This window comes from Eleutherodactylus coqui, chromosome 1 (genome assembly GCF_035609145.1).
Source record: "Eleutherodactylus coqui strain aEleCoq1 chromosome 1, aEleCoq1.hap1, whole genome shotgun sequence".
Taxonomy (NCBI): Eukaryota; Metazoa; Chordata; class Amphibia; order Anura; family Eleutherodactylidae; genus Eleutherodactylus; species Eleutherodactylus coqui.
In genome coordinates, this window is record NC_089837.1 from 96,238,773 (window position 1) to 96,263,231 (window position 24,459).

Below are 24,459 nucleotides of genomic sequence, written 5' to 3' on the forward strand. Positions count from 1 at the left end.
AGTCAACTATTGGTGACAAACATTTTTTGATATGTCTGAGCAATACATCAAAAGATTTGATCAGTGGGAGTCCAGACTTTTTAACGTCAGTCTTTAGCTACCATATCAAGAGGAGCACTTGGCAGAGTGCTTCTGCCCATTCATTTCAGCGATCGGTGGGGGTCTCAGCCCTTGTACCCTCACTGATCAAATTTGAAATGTCAAGGTTGTTATTTTAAGTGGTTACTCTTTAAAGTAAGAAGCTGTAAAGGTTAGCAACATCCCAATTCCCTTAATATAGAAATGGAATGTACCAAACTCCCAAGAAATAAATGGAGGATGGATGGTGTTCCTCAAATTTGTACTTCAAAGTTTGCTACAAATATAGTTTCCGATGATAAACTTGACTTTTCTGTTTTTGTTGCATTAACTGTCAATTTGAAGTTTGCCATTACGCATCTAAAAGGGAACCGTTCATGTCCCCAACAGCACCATAAACTAAGTTATGCTGGGCGATATTTATTAATGATATATACGCTTGCCTGCTGATGCGATCCAGCACTGTCAGCCAGTATAGTGCATGAAAATCTAACTTTTCAGATTCCTGTATACATACAAGTGAAGAGTACGCATAGGGGACTCTAAATAGTCAGATTTTTGTGATATTCAGAGTGACAGCGCTGGATCGTAGGAGAGTAAGAAGAAAAAACCCATCACTCAGCTCTCCAGCAGCACCATAACTTAGTTATGTGGGGACGTGACAGGTTTCCTTTAACTCATTGTCAGGTTAGTGTTTTCTAAATCTGGATCTCTTGTTCCGTCTCATATCTATCATAAAATACACATACCCTGTTCATCTTGACTATTACACATGGACTTCCTTCATTGTACCCAAAGTACTCATTGCCCTCAAGTCCAGCACAGGGTCCCAGTGAGGACCTGTTGAACTGGCAAGACTTCCTTTCTTCGACTCCATCTTGATCAAAGTAGTGTCCTTGCGTGCAGTTAACATTTGAAGTTTGCATGGAGTCATTGTATGCTGGAAGACACAAGAACAACCACCTCTTTATAAGTAACTACTCCGGGTCACCTTAGTACAATCAACATGGGACATCACACATGTAAACAGTGCAGAGCGGGGCTTTAATCTGACCCCAGAGGATTTAAGACCTGGACCAACAATGAAGAAATAGCTTGTTATGCGTCCGAGAGTTAAAATGTTGGAAATCGCAGTCTTTGCAGATATTTTTCTGCCTCACTTCTAGCAGGACAGAAGGTCACTTTGGCCCTGCTGAGAGCTGAACAACTGACCTCCTGATCACAGCATGTCCAAGAAAGTCACATGTAACCATTTCACTGCTTGATGGCCGGGCGCTACAGAGCACAAAACAAAAAAGATTTTAACTGCTTTAACTTCAAGGGACTAGGAGTACTGGGGCTTTCCTAAATACAACCGCAATAATCTTGCAAAATAGTGAGAAATATTGGAGAAAATGTCCAGAATTCCTTTCAGTAGTCAAATCTTTTTAGTACAGAGGTCTAGTTTGAACTTTTTAAAAACTTTATGATGTACCATATTATCTATTTATCTATAAAAGGGGTTAACCCAGAATCCATAGTATAGGTGCTTAAAGTCTGATTGGTGGTGGGGAAAGGGGTGGTCTACAACCGATCATTTTCATCACTGCACCTACACACAATGATGTGAAGATTGACTGGAGAGAAGGAGGTCACACAGGCTCCATTTAGGTCAATGGGGCTGACAGAAATAAAATAAATCTTGTTATTTGTATAGCGCCAATGTATACCACAGCGCTTTCAAGTAATTTAATTATTCCCCACCAAGCTGGGTACTCCTTTATTTTACCGACCTTGGAAGGATGGAAGGCTGAGTCAACCTAGGACCGGTTACCTGAACCATGTGAGAATTGAACTTGCAACCTTCAGGTCATGAGCGAGACTTGAGGACTGCTTTTGTACTCTGCGCCACATGGGCTCCAGTACAAGAGCTCAGCTACCTCCAGCGGCATTTCACATGTGCGACCACCGCTCCTATTCACTCTCACTGTCGGGAGGGGTGTAGTGCGCCCACAGTAAGGAGAAAAGGGGCACATGAAACTTTCTTCCTAGGGATCTCAGCAGCGAGAGCCCCACAGATCAGACTCATTACCTATCCTATAGAGGTGATAAGTCTATTTTAGGATAACCCCCATGAGTATACATGCAGGGTGTAAGTAAGGTCACAAAGGGAACTTTGCAGCAGCTAACACTAGTTCCCAAATATCATTTATGCACCCATGCCAACTGAAAGCAAGATTTAGACAGGCCATCACTGTGTTACTATGTGTTGAGACGTGTGAATTGAATACACAAAAGTAAAAATATGCGATTTAGGAGTTATGAAATTCTCTGATATGCAACCCCCCCCCCCCCGCCCCCCCCTTCCAAAACAGGACTATTAGAGTGCTATTACACAAGAGCTAGCGGACACCACTAATGCTTGGGATTTACCAATAATTGTCTTGCAAGTCATGATGGAGCCTGGCAATTCACGGTAAATCACGAACATTAGCAATTAGTCTTCTTGGTAATGCAACCCTCTTAAACAGATGTTCAGCAAAGGTAATCCTGATGCACTCATGTATTAAATGGCATTTATACTTACGCCTTAGAAATGAGTGAAGAACTTTAGTATAGACTTCATATGAAGCCTTATCGCTCTTGCTGAATGTAATCTCTAATCCAGCAGATTTAGGAGAAATCATAAGACCTGAACAATGGGGGGAAAAAAAAAAACAGAAGAAAAAAAGTTAGTTTCAGAGTTCCATTAAGCAATAAGGATATAAAATCAATGTAAATCACATCACATCACGACCGCATGCCATTTCATTGTAGGGACATATTTAGAGTCCGATTTAGTCAAATACAAAAAGGAGTTGAGATCAGAAAACAAATCAGCATCTGAATTTTCGGACATCACAGAGCAACGTTTGCTGACAGAAGCCGGCATGGAAAGACCTGCATTTCCAAACATGAAATCCTTGTAATTATGTATAGATCTGGTCAAAGGTGGAGCGCAGCATTTATAAATAAGGTGCATAGAGTGAGCCGGGCCCAGGAGACATGCGGGAGAGGTCTCACAAAGCTGCGTGTGTCCTGCTGGGGGGACTGACGATATCGGGTGGAATTCTGGTGTGAAAAGCTTTTATGCTGCCATAAGTGGAAAGCTGCCGGCTGCCAGGGCCTGATGAATGACACATTTGTTGGGGGGGCTCTAAGGAGGACAAAAACGGAATCTACAGTACCTAGGGGCTTATAATGCAAGTCATGTGACTCCATTTATTTAATAGCTTTATAGGATTAAGCTGGACCTGTGGAGTCGGAGGCCCATTTTGGTGTAATTGTAGTTCGTCGAAATTTATTGCACATTTAGAAACACACACACACACACACATACACTAAGAAGGAGTTGGAATCTGGGAAAATTGAGGCATTGGAGGTTTGTCTTACAAAGTCCACAGTCCTGCCTAGCACTGGGTTATATTTACGCTCCGCTTTCTGAAGGTTGATGCGGTAATTGTATGTACCAAAAGTAAAGCCTAGAAGACTTTGGTTTAGTTCACTTTTTCTTCTATTAGTATGTAGTAGTAGTCAGTTATGCCATTTTCTGACCAGTCAGACAAAGGGACAGTTGTCTACTGCACAGCAACAAGCAGCACACGCCTCTATGCATGGCTATAGACATGTTTTAGGGGTGTAGAACTTAAAGGGCTTGTTGACATTACTTTTTTAATGTACATTTGCCATATACATAAAACCTACCTGATGGGAGGTAGATGCAATATTATGAATGCGTGTATGCTTTTAGCATATACATTGAACATATAGCCATATGTTTTCATACATGTCCATTTTTGGCATCAAATGTTAATGGTTTTTACTGTAAAGTCTTAGTGTTCTGTAGGTTGAACACTTCACATTTGAGTATAAAAACTTAAAGTAGCAAGCATATGGAGACACAGAACTTGACATTTCCTACTGATGGATTTAGAAAAACAAATATACGTTGTGGTATGCCTAACTTTTCTAAATCACCAAAAGAAAAAAAGGAGAAAAAAAGGGGGGGGGGGGGGGGGGGCGCACAAAAGTACGCACTTGGTTTAAGAAACGATTGTTTAAAATACCCATAGACTATCAGTTAATACTTTTATTACAGCACATACGCTTGACAAATGCCTAAAGCGTGAAGTGAACAGCCTCTTAGTGCTACCATCGCTCTACAGCAAATGCACTGTGTGGGAGACAGGAGCCAGATTAGTTTATGAACTGTGGCCTTACGCCATTGATTGACAGATTTCTCCCCATTACTGTGCATAGGGAGAAGGCTGTCTATTAGCAGCTTCTCATGAATACATTGGACTACTGGCTCACAGAACTGGCACTGCACTACAGCCAATAAACCAAGTTCCATGTAGCAAAAACATTCACACATTTGGACGTTGCTGAATGCAGCACGTCTGGCAACATATGTGTCCCTCAGCTGACAGCATGTATGGGCTGACAGCCAATTTATTGGGTCTTTTTAGCTTACATATTTATGGCTGTACATTCCTTTAACTAAGAGAAATAGCGCAGCCTACTAGTCACCAAGTTGTGGTAAAATTGTGGTGACCGCTAATTGTCACTGTGGGTGATCAAGGCCACGGTAACTGAGGCCTGCAACCATCAGGCATTTAGGATACATCTGGGGATAGGAATAACCCTTTAAAAGGGTAGGTCATCACTTAAGATTCACTATGGGGCAAGCAAAGAAACAGATCATGGGCATCGAGTGCACAACCGCTAATGGTGCGCCAACATGTTGCCCGTTTTATAGGCACAATCCATGCCCCAGCAAACACAGATGCACACATAACCCCAAGTTAGTTGAATCTGGGTATTAAAAGAAATAAGGATATTCAATATGCGATCACAATGCTTTTCAGAATAAAACGCTATTTTTGACCTGAGCGCATCTGACATTTAGGCTTGCAGAGAAAACAGAAGCGGCCCGGGCCCAGGCCATTAGAGAGACTTCTTGTCAATCCAGTGTGTGCAGAAGAATGCTTTTTGCCCTGCCTGAAGGTTTCCAACAAATGACAGAAGGAGGAGTAATTGTTAGCTACACATAAAACTCCTATAATCAAGTATTAATGGGAGCTGATGGGTGCCGAAGTATATAAAATTTCGATAACTTTGCGGTCTGTATGCAAAACTAGATTGGGGGGAGTTACACAATACTAAAAGTTAAGTTACAAAATTGAGGTTCATTCACATGCGATGAAATGTACAGGTCATTTAAAAAAACAAAAACAAAAAAAAAAAAAACACTATATGAAACAAGTATGGAGGGAACCCAATCTGACCATTCCATTTAAGGGGTTGTCCAGGACTTATTTTTGATTGTCAATAGATGGTTGGCTACAGTCCGCTGCACGGAATTCCCGCAGATTTCCAAGCCCGCTGTCAGTACAGACAGCTGGCAACACTACAGCAGCCCAGTTTAGTACTATAGGCACAGCTCTCATTGAATTCAATACTTGCAGTACTAAACCAGGCCACTGCAGTGCAGACAGCACTATCTGCTTCGGGGAATCAGTTGATCAGCAAGGATCCCAAGTGGCGGAACCCCCCCGCTGATGAATTATTGATGCACTGTCAGCTCATATGGCAAAAGTCCAAGACAAACCCTTTAACCCATATTTCTCACAAAGTGCAATACATGAAAGCCATAGCGATAAATTCCACAATTGATCAGTGCCCCATAAATCAGATGAATCCCCACAGATCAGCAGATAATTGTGGTAACAGACAGGACTGCACATACAAGCCACATGGCTGTAAATGTACTGAGTGACTCAAATCCATGGACTGTGCACTGCGGAGAGAAAACAGTTTATGTAACAGGATAAGTACATTAGAAAGGTCCATTATTAGGGCTACAAATAGACAAAGCGCTTTACTAAGCTCCTTCAGGAGAGCTACAAAATGGATTCCCTGGATTTTTTTTTTTTTTGGAGTGACGAGATGTTCTCAAGCTGACCGCAAAGCACACCGTGACTTAACAACATTATGTAATATAGTGGTGAAGAGGACGCCAAGCTATAGAAGCCGTATGCGGCAGACATGTTAGGGCATTCTCTGCTGCTCCCATAGAGGTCAGGCACGGCCGATGAGTATGCAGGCCGGAAAGTGCAGATATATTCTTTCGAACCTACGCAGGGATCTTCCTCAGGCATAGGCTGCCTGCACAATGGCGGATTTGCATTGCGGAATCCAGAGCGGGCGTCTAAAGTCAATGGAAGACGACCGACCCGCAGCCCTTCCGCAATTATCATTGCGGAAAGGTAGTGGGATCCACGTCATGGTCTAGTGACTGTGCAGCAAAATCTGTACTGCGCACGTGGGCTGGCTGGACCATTCGCAGTACAGATTAAGAAGATTCTGCACAGGTACGTGGCACAGGGTCCGATTTACACCAGTACCCCGAATGCAGAATCCAACCCGTTCATGTGCAGGTGGCCTTAATGGAACAAATCTAAAGACGTATTTCTATAAAAACATATACATGTGATCATATGGGAGGGCACAAACACTGAACTTAATTTGCATTTTGATAAATACTAGAGGCAGGATAGGACGGCACAGACATGTTGTGATTAACAGCACTTCGATAAATACCAGCGAGGGATGAGCATAACAGTAAATTAGTCCAGTGACAAGGAATGTGAAAGTTTATAGCGGATCATGAATCTTGCTCCCATTTTGCCCTCGCCATCCATGTGAAATCCGAGGATACGAAGAGTTTTCATGTGAAATTAGCCACGTATCACTTTGGAGATGCAGGCAACCTCTGTCGCGGAGTTTCTCTCATTGTTTTCACTGGGAGACCTCCCATCGCATTGCGTGCACTTTGTACATTGTGTGATGTTACCGCCAGCCCCATTGAAAACAATGGGTGGTGCAAGAGCAAGCACAAGGTAGGACATACCGTGATTTGATTTCTACATCGCGGTGCCATGCAGGGAACAAAAAAAAAAAAAAAAAAAAAAACCCATGTGTATGACTCCATTCAAAATAATGGGGTCAATATTTGTGCGTCTTGTAGCGCACAAATCTTGCACGATTTTATTACCTTGTGAAGACGGCCTTACGTACATAAAGAGGATCTCAATAATTCGGTCACCAATCTAGAGAACTAGATTAATAAACCCTCCGCTTTATCAGGTTTCATTTGTGTAATATTTCCGAGTGAAATTGTGCTTTTTTACAGTAAGTTTATGAGTCAACCCCTACATTTATGATTGGGGAAGGCAATGGGAAACCACCCCGCAAAAACAGTCTGCCCAGAAAACCGTCATGATGTGACATCCCCCTAGTAGTCAGTTGTGGCTCGGTGCTTGCACCAGGGGACTTTACCCAATCAGTCAACCCCTAGGTTTATGAGGCGGCATGCAACCACCACTAGCAACATTGTGTCTTGCTTGGCGGCTGCCATCTTCCTGAGCAGACCAGCATGGCCACAGTTACCATGGAAATATTGGTGGCCAATACAGCAGACTAGCATCTACTCACTCTGCCAAATGGCGCTGCTCCTGCCAACTAGGGGTTTACTATATTCTTAGTTAGTACTTGGGATCCGGCTGCAGCTCTGCAACCAATATTTAGTTTTAGCTCTAATGCTTCTAGGATGACAAATGGACCAGCTTTGCAAAGAACCTTGAGGAGAAAAAAACCCAAAAAACCTCACATTGTGCGTTTACAGCTCCTGCTCAGGCCCAACGATGATGAGGCCTAGCAGCCGGTGACAATGCTGGAGTGGCTACATACTGTGTGATGCCATTGGGCTCGTTTACATCAGCGCTTTGCTTTCAGTTTTTAAATTTATGGTGTCTGTTTATTTATAGGCAACACGCTGCCCTAATCTAGCCTAAGGGGCTATGCACACTGGCGATGACCTGACCCCCCCCCCCCCCCCCCCCAACTTTCCCCCACACAGACCAATGGCCCATATGAAAAAGGGGGAGAACAGTGCCTTAGAAGTTTGTCCGTGTTACAAGAAATCCACGAACGCATTACCTGGGGAGGAAACTCTATCCCGATACTTGGGCACAGAATCATCCAGTGTTTGCAGCATTACCCACATAGTCAGGGTGAAGAGTCCCGCCAGGAAGCCATAGAACACCAGGTAAAACAGCAGGATGAGAGCTGTGGAGGAAACAGAGCCATTAGATTATCATCAGCGCTAATAAGTGATTTACAGTGCTTCAGACAGACGAGTAACCAAATAGCAGTCAGGCAGAGTAGTTCTGTTATTACATGGCAAGAAGATAAAGTTTATTCAGGTATTTCCTTCTTCCGCCATCATGTAAACCTACAACAATAACAGCCAGTCCGCCGGCAGTAATGGCTCATGCGTTACCTTGAACATATCTGCAGATACAATGTAACTCTCGATCTAGTGTTAGAGGTCTTCTCCAATATTCTTTTCAGCAGCTGTAAAGCTCCGAGGTCATTGGCTGTAAAGATTACGTACGGTGCATCGTGGGAGACTCATCTAGTAAACGTTGCGAGTGTAGCATGGAATATGAACGCGCCGTACGTAATGTTCATAGGTAGCAGATATTGGTCTGGACCTGCTGCAAAATAAGCTGCATATTTTATGCTGTGAGTTTTGACACCATTCTGCAGCGGATTTCACCCTTTCCATTGAAGTCTGCACCATTCCGCTACAGAGGGACATACCCCAAGACACGATGTTCCTGAAGATCAGGACAAATCTACAAAAACAGAGATTTCTGATAACAGGTCATGTTTGGGTCAATATGTCCAAAAATAATAATTTCCCCTAATATCCTGCAACACAGATTTATTCAGAAGTGGCTCATCATAATCCGATGTGGTACCATCATATTACCATACTTAAAGTATTTACAGCGTTACCAACCCATAAGGGTTTCATCTTCCATAAATTATTAGGATTACTCCTTTTTTGGGAGATTTTCATACCCCTTTGATAAACCTCTATAAAAAGCCCCATATTATCAAGTAGGGTGATCACCCTGAAAAGAGCAACCTTACACGGGAACCTTTCCCTTCCTTATCCTGGGTGGCCAGGGGATTATAGGCTTGGGGGCCCTTTTACACGGAACAATTATCGTTCAGATCGCTGGATCATGGGAATTATTCAGTGCAAATGCCTTCAGCGACTGAATGATGAACGATAAATAGTGACTGGCCTGTGTAAACAGGCGGTTAATCTACGAATGACTGGCTGTTTACGGTGAATGGAGGTGGACAAAGATCTCCAGCCTGCTCTGCTCCCATTCACTGTGTGAGCGAACATCACTTCTTTGTGGTAGCACAAAGGGTTTATCGTTGGAACAACTGCTGGCCACTGAAACTTACAATTGTCCTGTGTAAAGAGAAACTCAAGAAAGGGAAAGGCTCCCATGTAGGGTTGCACTTTTCAGGGCGATCACCCCATTTGACAAGGGTCTTATAGAGGTTTATCCCAGGGATATAAAAATCTCCCAAAAGGGAGTAATTCTAATAATTTATGGGCGCTGAAATTATAGTTCTGGGATACTGCACATATTTTAAATAATTTATGTACCGGTAGCTATATTTTAAAAAAAGGTGTCAAAATCCAGTGATTACTATATAAAATTACAAGGCAGATACAGCTATACCTCAAAGAGGTTGGTGCCCCTCTATTGAACACTACAGCTTGTTTATCACATTCCCTTTGGTAAGATACATCAGCTACACTATGTGCAGGATAAATAAGCAAGCCAGTCGAGAATAGTATAGCCATTGAGGAAGATTATGCGTCTGCAGTGAAATATAGTACCAAAAAAAAAGGATGCGAGTTATTACGTTTTCCACGTACTGTCAAAAAAAAGTTCCATTTATTGAATGTCAAACATACAGGAGGGGCCATGGAAAAGTAGCTCGGCACCAAGCTCTTATGGAAGCTATCAAAAACAAAAGTCTGTTGCCCATAGCAACTAATCACATTTACTAATTAAGTGAAATGAAAACTGTGCCGTGGTTGGTTGCTATAGGCAAAGATTTTCTTTTAGACTACTTTTATAAAAGATGTGGGGTCAGATTAGAATTTCCGTGGCTGACCCTATACTTTCCAAAATCTCATGTCTTCATGGCTTGTTGATTGGCAATGGTGACTAGCATTCTGAGTAAGCCCTCCTTCAGATGATTTGCCTCGCTATTTTCAGAGTTAATCGGAAGGGGCAGAATATTAGAAGCCAGACCAAGAAAGTTGTTCTGAACGTGCATTCACTCGAAGAAACCTAATCAGACCCCAAGCGTCGAAGAAGCTGCTGAGGAAGTCTGGCGGGGGAATACATGCAAGTGAGTCTTGGTTTATCCTCGACAGACTATAGGCTCCTATCACAAAGCATAAGTTACATATGCCTATATTTTCCATAACTACCATTCACTTTTATGGAAACCATGTCGCCCAGTGAGCTCGGTGGTTTTCGTAATTGCAGCCATCTCTCCATCCAACCATGACCTGGATAATGGCTGCCTGTGGCAGAGAAGATGGGTAAGGGGGTCCCAGTGAAATGACCCTCACATCAGACGTGTCCTGGGTAGGGGGATCTGCCATAAATCACTAAGATGAGAATACAGCTTTAACAAGATGCAAGTCATCAAGAGATTGGTCTTCTAGAGATTAAATCCTCTTGATTGGCATGAGTACCAGCCACTAATCTATGTCAGGGCTCATTCACATGAGGATTCCTTCATCTGAACGTTCCCATGAGAAACCATTGGTTTTAATAGCCACGTGGTTTTTTACGTGCATGATTTTCACACCTAGCTCCTCAGGTGAAAGATGCCCAAAGAACATTAAATAAAGTGCAAACCTACATAAAATGTTAAAGGGTTTGTCCCACTTCTACCGATTACCAATCCTTAGAATGGGTCAAACACAGATCAGCGGAAGTCTGCCACCCAGGATCTCTGGCGATCAGCTGCTCCCCTGGTCTGCCATCCTAGTGTACAGATATGCTTCTCAAGCTGGACGCAGACCGTTCTGTATGTTGTGCGGTGGACAACAGTGGTATTGCAGGCCGAGTTCCATTCAAGTTATTGGTTTTACTAGTTCACTGCGTCCACCCCCACCCCTCCCCCAAATAAAAAAAACAAAAACAGAAAACCTACCTGTATACACTATGCTCCACATCACTAGTCAGTCTTCTTCCCCCTCTAGTAGCTGCAAGTATAGTCCCTAATAACCAGTCTCATTTCTCCCCCCCCCCCCCCCTCGTAAATAGTTGTCAATATAGTTTCCACACAGGTAGTAAGATTAAAAAAAAAAATTCCATTTAAATTCAGCCAGATGCAATTCAAAACAGAAAAAGCGAGGGCAGCCGTGAACGAGCCCTAACAGTAACTGTGCCCACCAGCACCCGTTTCATTAGGCTGGCCGTCCATGGGTGGGTTGTCATTGCGAGATCTACGGCGATAAATCGCCTGCAGACCTCGCATGACACTTTCCATAGGAGAAGTATGGAAAACACAGCCCGGTGTCTACGAGCGGACATCGTAGTGATTCTCCGCTCGCAGGAGTCAAATCGCAGCATGCTGCAATTTGCTACTATATTAGATAGGCTCATCGCGGAGACCTGTCAGAGGTCCCCTGCGGCAGGATATCACTAGCGATATTTTGCCATGGCCGTGAACAGGGGGCCTATTAGGTGGATGTGTACATTGCCATACATTCTGAACACCAGATGGCGCTATGCTAAATAATCAGTGCAAATTTTATTTATTTTTTTAAAGGCAAGAAAATGGCAAATATCGTTAATAGCTTATGATGGACACAGTACTTTTTAATGCTGGGGCAACCTCTATTTCAGGGGTTGTCCCGCGGCAGCAAGTGGGTCTATACACTTCTGTATGGCCATATTAATGCACTTTGTAATGTACATTGTGCATTAATTATGAGCCATACAGAAGTTATAAGAAGTTTTTCACTTACCTGCTCCGTTGCTAGCGTCCTCGTTCCCATGGAGCCGACTAATTTTCGCCCTCCGATGGCCAAATTAGCCGCGCTTGCGCAGTCCGGGTCTTCTGCTGTTCTCTATGGGGCTCCGTGTAGCTCCGTGTAGCTCCGCCCCGTCACGTGCCGATTCCAGCCAATCAGGAGGCTGGAATCGGCAATGGACCGCACAGAAGAGCTGCGGTCCACGGAGGTAGAGGATCCCGGCGGCCATCTTCACCGGTAAGTATAGAAGTCACCGGAGCGCCGGGATTCAGGTAAACGCTGTGCTGTTCTTTTTTTCAGTCCCTGCATCGGGGTTGTCTCGCGTCGAACGGGGGGGGGGGGGGGGGGGGGGGGGGGGGGGAGGTTTGGAAAAAAAAAACCCGTTTCGGCGCGGGACAACCCCTTTAAAGAGGACTGCAGAAACATCGCTACTTTGTTTTTGCCTTCAAGGCCAAACATGTTGTATGAAACAAAAAGCCAACAAAAAAAAACAAAACCATCACAGGAATCAAAGTCGTACAGCACAAGTGCAACTCGTTTCCAGCGATCACCATCTTTTTATGGCATGTTCTTTTAGAGTAAAAGGCTTTGCCCAGAATTAGAATAAAAGAGTTGGCTTTCTATCTGCCCTAAAACAGCGCTACACTAGAGAATAAACTATACCTGTCAATGCAGATGGTGAAATCTGTAGCAAAATCTATATTGCAATCATATAACATGTGAACTTGTGGCCATATTAGCAGCAAAAACTGAACATTGACTAGATAACAAGATGACATCTGGCGAGAACGCAATTCCAACTTAGTTGCTATAAAAAAAAAAACACTAAATATAATAAAAATATTAAGTCCATACTCTATTGAAGAACAGCAACATAACTTTCTTTGGTCTCTCCCACCAAGAAATCTCTTGGCTGAGTGACACGGCCTCTTGTTACAGCATATCAATCACTTGTCTGCTCAAGAGGTTTGCAGGGAGCTGTGAAGTGGCGGCCGTCTCACCCTCTAAGCCCATCAGAAAATTCCATTTTAGGAAACAAGTACAAGGGAACCGTCTTACTGGCTGCCAAGAAACCCGTCCTACATAATTAAGAAGGTTCCACCTAGCTGCCCCCCACTAGGTCTAAAATTATATATGGAGATCAGAAAACCATATAAAATCAGTCCTGTAGTGTGCAGCATCACGCAATAAGAAAAAAGGGGCAGCCCTTACTAGGACATTTAAACCTGATAATACATACATTTAAATCGCTCTTGTGCTATTGTAGAACTACAATGTCAAATCATACAAAATGCAAAAGTACAATTCCCAAGTATTCAGCCATACTTTTCAGGCATTGCTTCTTCTGCTTATTCAGCCACATGTTAATGCGTGAGGAGAAGCAGAATAAAAGGCGGCCATACTCGGCAGTAGGCTGAGGGCTCAACAACTGCTGATCGATCAATCAACAGGGAAGACGATAGTGTCACATATGCAGCCGTACACATTTTAGTCCGTCTGGACAGGTGTAGCTTTTCAAACTGGCCATACATGTTCAATGACACCAGGCAATAGATACATAGCCTTTCTTGGAACCTCCCCCCTCAAAGATCAATCCTTTGGGGATGAAGGTTCTTTCCTACATGAACAATTGTCCATCCATCAGATGATATTTTCAGACACTGCCAGCTTCTTTCCAGATTACGACAGGCCATCTAAAACACCTAATGTTAAATTTCACCTAGTGATCGATCATTTTGGTTGAAGTGGTCCATTTTCATCCGACTTCAGTCTAATGTGTATGGGCACCTTTAGTCATTGGAGCTCCTGGCATCAACACTCATATCCTTGCTGCAAGGAGTTTGGGGATGTGACACTGCAGCCTCCGATTGGCAATAGGCTTCCGCCCAGCCAGTCAATGTTGATGCCAGCTGCGTCCCAGGGCCAACTGAACGATATCATTCGCTCTCACTCATTTGAACCCAAACCATTCCATCTAAAAGCACCCCAATGTGATATTTGAATTGGGTATGTGGGCAGGAAATTTGATTTAGACCAGTGTAATTCTATTGTGTAGAAGGGTCCTAAGACAAAACAAGGAATTAACTGAAAAGACAAATAGCTTTGAAAGCAACAGCCACAATTCGAAGTCATTACTGAGGATTTACAAGGCATACACCTCACTGATTGAAAAGGGGGGTAATCCGTGATAAAACAAAAAAAAAAACAAAAAAAAACTGCAGCATAAATAGACACTCCAGATTTTAAGTCCATATTGCCGATCTACAGCTACAGACGTTTCTTCTACAGAACATGGATGAAATTTGTTAACGATCTCATCCTGCAACACCAATTGTCAAGCACATCTAGATCTATGGACACATTCGATAGTCACTGGGACCATTCCCATGTGCATACAGTGAACATAGATGCCAAGGGCAGTGTAACTAGGTCCTTATATACCATTATTGGAGCTTTGATCCCACTAACCACAGCAGTCCCTGTAAATACAGGAGATTTATCAAATTGGCCAAACCGAAAAATGGGCCTGTTATTCATAACAAATCAAATTCTGCTTCCATTCTTGATGGAAAGAAAGATCTATAATCCGAGGCAACACATGTACAGTGAGTCTAAGCCTGCTTTCACATCTGCATTGGAGGTTCCGTCACAGATCCGGCACAAAATACTGGAAGAAAAGACGCTGCATGTAGTTCTTCTTTTGTAAAATACCTTAGGCTACCTACACATGGGAGAGTGCAATATCGGTCCGTAAAGCTTGTGTACGTGCGATTCACCCACAAATGCGAGGCTTTTTTCCAAGCAAAAAAAAAAGTTAAAAAACCTGATCTGAAGTTCTGATTTTCTTGCATAATATTGGATCGGAAGAGTTTCTATTTATTTAAATGGGAAACCTTGTTTGGCATGCAAGAGCCATGCCAGCCATTAACCCAATTTTGTATTCAGGGTTTCCTAGGGGATTTTCTCTTTCTGCCATTATACAACAGCACCATCTGCTGGCTAGAGCCAGTACTGCGGTATGGGACATGCTGGAGCAGCCCCCGACAGAGCGGCCAGTAATATGCAGTAAGAATACCCTGCCGGACGTCTGCCGATATCGGAGCTGTACAGCCTTCAAACAGAATGTCTTTAGACGTCAGACAGTGGATTGGAAAGGGTTAAAGGTCTCATTGCAGTCAATGGGCGAAGACTTCCAAAGAGCATACCACAATTTTATCCCGCACTGTATTGCTCGTTTATATATGACTCCATTCAAAGCAATATGCTTCATATTCGCTTAAGATTTGCACATCTCACATTGCACAAGTCTCACGCGATTTTCTCAGCCGTGAGAAACCGGCCTTAGTATCACTACATTTGTCGCTTATATCCAAACATACGTATATGTCTAATAGAGATTTATAACGCAGTATTGGACCAGTCACTGCAAAACACGTGTTTACTAAATTCCAGTAGAACGAAGTGAGTAATTTCTAGATTGTTTCCCAATTGAAACAGGAATGCGCTAATGTTCCTGGAAATACAAAGCCAGATCTCCGTCTACAAGAATGGACACAATACTGCAGTCATTAGTCACTTGGACACGTCCAGGAGCCCACGCGACATTTACTACAGCAAGATCATCCTGGACCATACGCATGAAATAAATGTCAGGAGGGGCCGACCAACAAACTAGTATTTACGAAGGCCTTCTAATGGCAGATGTCAGGGGGAAGAAGGATTGCGCATGGCGCCCAAAGTCGAATGTGCACATTTATGCCAGAGTTGGGCGAAATAGCTTTTGTCCAAAGAAGCATTTAACAAACTTCAAATCAATCAATGAGGCGAAATACTATCACTCATGTGAATTAACTTACTATAAAAGTGGTCAAAACGAATCCATAATTAGAAAAGTCTACATTTAACTATCCCTTCGGAAACGAGATCACATGGAGGTAACCAATCTAAATAGGTAGAACTGCAGCGTAAGGCAAAAAAAAAAAAAAAGTGCGAGATTTGTGCATTGCGAGACGCACAAATATGAAACCCATTCTTTTGAATCGGTTCATTCACATTTGCGATGTTTCCTGCATAGCACCACATTGTGATTCTAGGAGAGAAAAATAAATAAATAAAAAGATCCCAGCATGACCGATCTTTCGGCAATATCGCCCATTGTTTTTAGTGGGGCCGGTGGCAGCAGAACCACCCCATTGAAAAGAATGGGAGAGCTCCGCGATCCTCTGCCTTGGCTGTGACAGCCACGGCGGGGAAATCCTTCAGCCTCGTAGCGACACCTCAAATCCAGGGGTTTCACATGGCTTGCGAGGGCGATATCGCTCATGCCAGTGTGAAGCCGGCCTAAAGCATGGGAGGTGGATGGACTGAGGAACCGTCTGGGCCTCTGATGAGAAGATCAGAGACTGAACTAAGGCTATAGTACCTCAGACTCCCATTAGATAGTGTAGCGAACATGCAGTCCACTAAACATGGCGGCTTCCCAATGAACCATAGCACAGATGGGTACCTGCTTTAACATTAACCGTTTACCCCACGCTCCCCTACTTCTGACTATGGGGCTCCTGAACATCCATCTCAGGAGTGAAAAATATTAAGCCTTCAGAGTTTTAAGCACATTCAATAAATATCTCCTACTTTTTCCATTAACTGAGAGACAGGCTTCTTTGTGGTGTTTAGGCCTTAGGGTTGGCATGGAAACCAGGCCTGCTGCACTGTAGAAGTACATGAGGACTGGATCGCTAGCCAAGTTTTCCCACACATGTAGGAGGCCAGACTGTACGAGATCCAAAATGTTCAGCCCTTCAGAAACTGACGGCCCACAAACAGGACAATATACAGCATTCACAGATGTGCCATGTTAGTGGCCATACTGCGGGTTTTATATCCAAGGTTAACACCTCAAAAAGCCAATGCTGCATATATCCGGAGTAACGATACCCTGCCTAGTACTCATGTGGAAAACTGGCTTTAAATTCTCTCAAATATCACTTATTTCATACATCGAAGGGGAAAAAATAATAATAAAAAAAAAAAAAAAAAAAAAAAACACAGACTAGACAGATTAGTATTGGCCAACATGTCAGCAGGGGTATTAACCCTTTCCAATCCACTGTCTGACGTCTAAAGACATTCTGATTAAAGGCTGTACAGCTCCGATGTCAAAAGACGTCCGGCAGGGTATTTTTACTGTATATTACTGGCCGCTCTTTTGTCGGGGGGCCCTCTCCAGCATGTCCCATACCGCAGTACTGGCTTTAGCCAGCAGATGGCGCCATTGTATAATGGCAGAAAGAGAAAGCCCCCTAGAAAACCCTGAATCCAAAATTGGATTGCAAAGGGTTAAACGCAGCACACATTTCCGGATGCGCTGTAGACGGATCAGCGGACTACAATAAATGGTCCTAGAACTGAAGCGTGCTGAACAGGATTCACACGTAGCATTTTAACACGTTTTCAATGGCGGGTTACTTTATTATTAATCTACAGACTCAGGCTTTTGGCCTAGTAGTGCTTTTAGGATAAGTGACCAGCACTGGCGTTTCTCCTACCGCAAATGAAACATGCTCTAACACGTATCTGATATATATGGCGTATAAAGTATCTCATGGCGGTTTCACACGAGCAGAATTTGCTGTGTGCTTCCCGCATGGGACAGTCGTGTGGTGCGCAGCAAGAACGCCATGACTTTGCATACTCGCTGCGTCCACCAGTCGCTCTCTTGGCACGTATGCACGGCAAGATAGAACATGCTGCGATCTCTATTGTGTGCAATACTTGTGAGTGACAATATGGGAGCCTACAGCAGATTGGTACAGCTTATTACACAGGCAAAATCCACAGGTGTAATACGCTGTGACCATATGTTTTTGTGAAGGCACTCTGATGTGTTCTCCACAGTTTTTTTTCTATAGGACTTCAAAACCACACGAAACCCCCATGTACAAAAGATCACCAAAAAGAAAGCAAATACACCAGAAATGTGTGTAACACACAATTAAGAACAATGCCATGATTCAAGCATTCTTGACTGTAATCTTGCCTAGGCTGCTAAAATAGCACAGACTTAAGGAGACCACTCACTTCTGTTGTGAGCATGCTTTGAGACATTTCTAGAGGTTATGATGCAGAAAGGGGAAGGAGGTGAGCTGTGAACATCTAAAAGCAGTTTTACCACTTCTAGCTCTGTACATCGCACAGTGGCTCGGATAGGTACTGCAGGCCGAGTCCCATTCACATCAACAGGATTCAGGCTATAGTACCAACCAGGGCCATTGAGCAACGTACGGAGCTGTCTGAAAACTAGAAGTGGAAAACCCCTTTAAGTGTTTGATCTGCCATTACCGGACTTCAGCTTTATAACAGATGTGCTACCTTTTGTTGCAAACCTGCTAAATGGCGATTCAAGATAGAAGAAAAAAATAAATATATAAAACACATTCAGCAATACTCATGAAAGAATTAACATTAAGAACAGCAACCTTTTACACCAACTGCTTCCCATATTAGAACCCTCCTGAGATGAGGGCAAATCTTATTGTAAGGCTAGTTTAAGTCACCAACTTCTGTAACACTTCCAAGACGAGAAGCAGCAATGTGACGAGGAGGTAACACGCATTCCTGAGATTTCATTCACTGTGAACATGTCCATTTTCTGCTTTTGACTTCTTGGATTTTAATGCAGCCTAATTCAGGAAGCAAAAACCTAATCCTGAGAACAATACCTGTCAGTACAAATCACTGGGCCTGCACAGTGAATAAACTGTAATTTGGCCATGGCTGCGGCAGTAAACTAGGTAAACACTGTGTGTCCGGTAGCTTCACAAAAACCTGTCCGTGGGATGCTTCGTCAGCTGAAACCCTGGAGGCCCGTTCTAGAGATCATGTACGCAGAAGTGCTCTTAGGGTACATGCACACAGGCATACCCCCATTTTTCAATGGTACTTTGATGCATAAAACAAAAAGCGCTTGTTTACATAGGTTGTCTTTCTGTGCAATTTCTCGCATGAGTGTATCGCCCATGTCAGTTTCTATAAAAATATTTTTTTTAAAAACAAAAAACCCAATATGTTGAATTTGGTGTGGTTTTGAGTCTACAGGTTAGGGTTGATTCACACCAACGTTTAGTTTGCATTCAGTCGATCTGTTCTGAGAGCAGAGAGATGAAATTAAGACAGATGTCAACTGTCCTTTTAATTCAGTCTCTGCTCTAAAAGTGAAAGAGATGGGAAGCCAGTAGAGATGAGCGAACTTACTCGTTTAGGGCGTTTTTGCACTCGAGCACCGCATTTTCCGAGTAACTGACTACTTGGACAAAAAGATTCGCGGGGCGGCGTGGCGGAGCGGGGTAGCGGAGGGGAGCTCCCCCCCCCCCCCCTCACTCCCCTCTGCAACCCCCCTGCTCACCCCCAATTTTTTCGCCCGAGTAGTCGGTTACTCGGAAAAAGCGGTGCTCGAGTGCAAAAGCGCCCTAACAAGTAAGTTCGCTCATCTCTAGAAGCCAGACCACAGGCTAAAGGCTTGTGTGAATGAGCCCTCAGCTGTAGGGAATTAGGAGAGGCACTCCAAACTTTTTGTGGCTTTAACTTTTGGTGTCTGTGGGTTTTCCTTTTTATGTTAACAAAATAGCTAGTAACTTTCCACAGGCTTCTTTACAGGAAGCCTCCACATGCACAAAAAGAGAAAAAAAAGCAACACTAAAGTTCAAAAACAAACGCATGAATTTCAAGATCTTATTTCCTACAAGAAATAAAAAAAAAAAAAAAAGTCAAAAACCACAGGGAAAAAAAAAAATAAAAAAAAATTAAAGCAGCCCAAGGCTGGAATCACACATGCAGTTTTTGAAACATCAGCCTTGCCTTTTTACTTTGCGTCTTTTCAGATCAACTTCTGGATTATAAAGCTGTAATATGAACTGCCATGAAAACTGAGGTGTGTTTCCAGCGTGATTATGGACCTGTGTAGCACGTTGTGACTTTTTTTTTTTTTTTTTTTTTAAGTCACATGGACTGTCATCCCATGTAAATTGTCTCATAGGCTATAAGAGACACAGATAAGACAAAGACCAAGGCCCGGGTTTGAATTGTGTAATCCGCTATAGTCACCTGCACGGGCAATCTGCAGCATTCCACACCCATGACAAAAACAGAACATTCGCATGTCCACTCACATGAGCGGACAGCGATTGTGATTTCCGCTCGAGAAAATTAAATTGCAGCATGTTCTATTTTTTGTCTGAATTCCACGCAGACCGCTTCCATTGAATTAATATTGCAGATAGGTTGCGGGTACAAGCCATCCACAATACGTTTTACACAGGTACATGCAAATACAGAATCCAAGCCACTCGGGTGCAGCTAGCCTTAAAAATAAAAAAAAATAAAAATGGCTGAAGTACTCTATGGCTGTAATATGTTCATAAGGCCTTTAAGGCTGGCCACACATACCTGTGTAAAATCTGTATGTCCACGGATGGAGCAGGATACACCCGCAGATTTCCGCGTTTAAAAACGCGAGTGCCCGCGAGCGATCACGTAATTTTACCATGGAAATACCAAGGTCTCCATTAACACTATATTAAGGGGAAACCTGAGGCGGAAAAACGTGGTAAGAACATGCCGCGATTCTTTTCCCGTGGTGGAAATCTGCGGCACAATCACGCATGTGAGCACTGAGCTATTAGGTTCAATAGAACCTAATAGCTGCGTTAGTCCACCACGAGAAACGTGGCAGAAATCAGTCAGTGGGAATTAGCCCGAATGCCTATTACTGTGCAAACTGCACAGGCACGATTATCGCTGGACCGTCCTGTAGGGCATCTGCGCCCAACACGCCATCCCGTATAAAAGCACCTTTAACAGAGACCATCTGGCATTCTTATATGTGGAGGATAGGTTTCCATTTCTAAGATGCCCCTAATAGCATTGGCTTTGGCAAGCAAACAGTGCTATCTCCTATCTCACATTCAACTGGAAAAGACCTATGTCATTGGGAACTGGAGAGCATGTTTTTGTTTTTTTGTTTTATTATACATCTTTTGCACCTGTATTAACTGAATTTTTAATGTGCAAAAAAACTTTAAAAAAAAATTTATATTATATTATATATATATATATATATATATATATATATATATATATATATATATATATATATATATATATACACATACATACATACACACATACACACACACACATATACATACATACACACATACACTTATAAATTTTCATGGGCAGTTTTGCTTTGTGTGACGGACTAAAATATGACATGCTGCCATTTTTTATTCGATAGAAAATACGCCAACTTGAATGGGTCCTTAGTCTAGTTTCATATGTCAAACTGCAAAAAAGCCAAATGTACTTTAGGCTCAGGTTACATCACAGCTCAATAGTTAGTATATGGATGCGGAAAAACTGAACGAGAATACTCCAAACCAGAGGTCACAATAAACACCTCCAGGCGTCATTACTGCTTGTAAGGTTAGGTTTTTAAATTTTCTTTTTTAAGTGGGAAATTGGATTCATGCATGAAATTGAAAACCAAGCTGAAGAGGGGTATCTGCTTTTTCATTGCCTGATGTTCCAGGCAATGGAAAAGCAGCCGGCTAGCTGCATGGAACAAACACCCTGAACATGAAGGTGAAGCAGCACTTCACATCTTGTATGTTTGATGTGCGCTTATCAGCAAGTGCACTAGTCTTCATAAAGATAGATATATTAGCTGTCAGGAACATGTGGCCCCTTATAGCAGGAGCCTTATATCCTCAGAGTAAGTATTGGTATTACCTGGGCCCCATTTTTATTTGTTGTACATGGCCGCCACAATCTTTACTACCAAGACCACACTGTGCTCCCCCATAGGGCCCATTCACAGGGGCGGAGTTTTTAAGCATACCGAGATGCAAGTTGTGGAAAATAGAACACATTCATTGATTTAAGCAGAATTCCTTTGCAATTATCTATGCTTATTGATTTCAGTGGGCTTCTACAGTGCTTGATACGCACCAAGATAGGTCATGCGGTGGATTTTCTCATGTCAGAAGCTGAAGTTGCAACAGAGGCGATGCTGCCAGGTCCCCCAACACACCGTCTGCCTAGAGGTCATAGACCAACATTCGCAGCACTTCTTCCAGGTCATGGAACTTGGTGGTGATGACATAAGCGGAATGTGGACCAGAGCAGGTGAAGAGAGACAGGTGTTTGGTATATGCAGGTCAGCGAGGAGATGTACATCTTGTCATTATGCCGCTTGTGGCATGCAGTTAGATCTCAGGCAGATATGCAGATGATCAGATGAACAGTTTTGCCATCCAAGGCCCTAAAAGTGGTTCCACTCTTTACATATAAAAAGGCTCTAAGGCTACTTGTTGTAAGGTACCTCTTTTTCCACTTATGTAGTTGTTGACCACTAATCATGCCTCAACGATGGAATCAAAGAGTTTTAGACCAGAGTTTGGAGAGGGGCGCATTATTGGAATGAGGGAAGCTGGATGGTCACCACCGGGCTGTTCCCACCAGACTGTTAGAAGGTGTTGGGACCAGTGGATGCGTGAGGACACACAAGATGACCAGGCTCAGGATGTCCTTGACAGACCATCAGTAGGGAGGAACTGTTTTGTTGTCCGCCATACAGAGACAGCTGGCACCATCCTTACAGGCTCCTGTGTCTGTCAGAACCATTTCCAAGCACCTGGCTGAAGGACATTTGGTCTCACAGCACCCATTACATGTACTGCCTTTAACACCCAACGTCACCTCCGTTTGTAGTGGCGTGATGAAAAATGGAGCTGGACTGCTATGGAGTGGAACCATATAGTCTTTAGCGACGAATCTAAGTTTAGTTTGGGCGCTGTTTTCAGTGGTGTTGTGAATGACAAAACTAGGTTGCTATGGAATTGAACCGGGTTGTCTTCAGCGAGGAATCCAGGTTCAGTTTGGGCGCTGATGACGGCTGTGTTCATGTCTGGAGCCTGGGGTGAACATCTCAATCCTGCCTTTGCTGTGGAGCGGCACACTGCTCCCACTGCTGGTGTGATGGTCTAGGAGGCCATCGCATATGTCAGTCGGTCACGCCTAGTAGTGGTGGAAGGGACAATGACAGCTCAGCGATATGTTTAGGACATCCTGCAACTACATGTGTTCTTCTCACAGCGGCGGCTTCCAAAAGGCATCCAGCAAGATAATGCTTGGCCGCACACATAAGGGTGTCACAGGAGCCTCCACAACATTGTCACACTTCCGTGGCTGCCCGGTCACCAGATTTATCACCAATAGAACATGTATGGAACCATCGGGGACACCAACTTTGACAGCTGACGAGTTGGTGTGATCTAGAGGCTCAGTTACAGCAAATGTGGACCGATATGCTGCAGGATACCATATGGAAACTGTATGCCTCCATGTCCGCCTTTATCACATCTTGCATACAAGCCAGAGGCAGAACAGGGTACTAGAGCCTCCACGCCCACCTGTATCACATCTTGTATACAAGCTAGAGGCGGTACAACAGGGTACTAGAGCCTCCATGCCAGCCTGTATCACATCTTGTATCCAAGCTAGAGGCGGTACAACAGGGTACTTGAGCCTCCATGCCCACCCGTATCACATCTTGTATCCAAGCTAGAGGCGGTACAACAGGGTACTAGAGCCTCCATGCCTGCCCTTATCACATCATGTATACAAGCTAGAGGCGGTACAACAGGGTACTAGAGCCTCCATGCCAGCCTGTATTACATGTTGTATCCAAGCTAGAGGCGGTACAACAGGGTACTAGAGCCTCCATGCCAGCCTGTATCACATCTTGTATCCAAGCTAGAGGCGGTACAACGGGGTACTAGAGCCTCCTTTCAAAGGGTCAGATTTCTGCAATAAGATATCCTTTTGCTCCGATATTGTAATCCCTTATATCAATGCTACAATCACAGTTTCATTTGATTCTGACAACTCCCAGGTTTCTGCAGCAGGTGCCTATATTTCTGCACACCCTACTCATGTGAATGGGACAGTCCCAGAAATGTCTGCAACAAGCATGTATCATGTGAACAGATTCCTTCATGTGGCTTATTACACTGACTAGCAGCAAAGAAGGCAAATGACACTGTAGAGGAAACCTGATGCAGAACTGGGAGAGGGAGATAACAGCAAAGAGCCATACAAAGTACTCAGCATGTAATACAAGCAGCGGTATAGATACACATTGTCACTGAACACATTACAAAAATAAAAATCACAATACTATAATAAGACTGCAAGAAAACCCCTATGATGCACTATGCCTAAAGCCATTAACCCTTACATTTGCTTGCAATAAGAACTGCTCAGCACAGTGATGTCGCAGCCCTCTGAGAATCAGTGAAATCTTCTAATTCTACTTCCCCTAATTAATACTGCATGAATAGAGGCCATTTTCTGGGAGGGGAGGG

The 24,459-nt window shown here is 43.5% G+C and overlaps 1 protein-coding gene across 1 annotated transcript in view; it reads right to left on the bottom strand.

Annotated features, from left to right (window-relative positions):
- The window catches only part of ATP1B3 (ATPase Na+/K+ transporting subunit beta 3), a 41,751-nt gene that overhangs the window by 10,406 nt on the left and 6,886 nt on the right, over positions 1 to 24,459 (bottom strand). The window contains exons 2-4 of the mRNA XM_066598145.1: positions 8,098 to 8,226; positions 2,645 to 2,749; positions 828 to 1,018 (exon numbers count right to left, since the gene is read on the bottom strand). Coding sequence (XP_066454242.1) covers positions 828 to 1,018; positions 2,645 to 2,749; positions 8,098 to 8,226 — 425 coding nt within the window. The remainder of the gene's footprint in view (positions 1 to 827; positions 1,019 to 2,644; positions 2,750 to 8,097; positions 8,227 to 24,459) is intronic.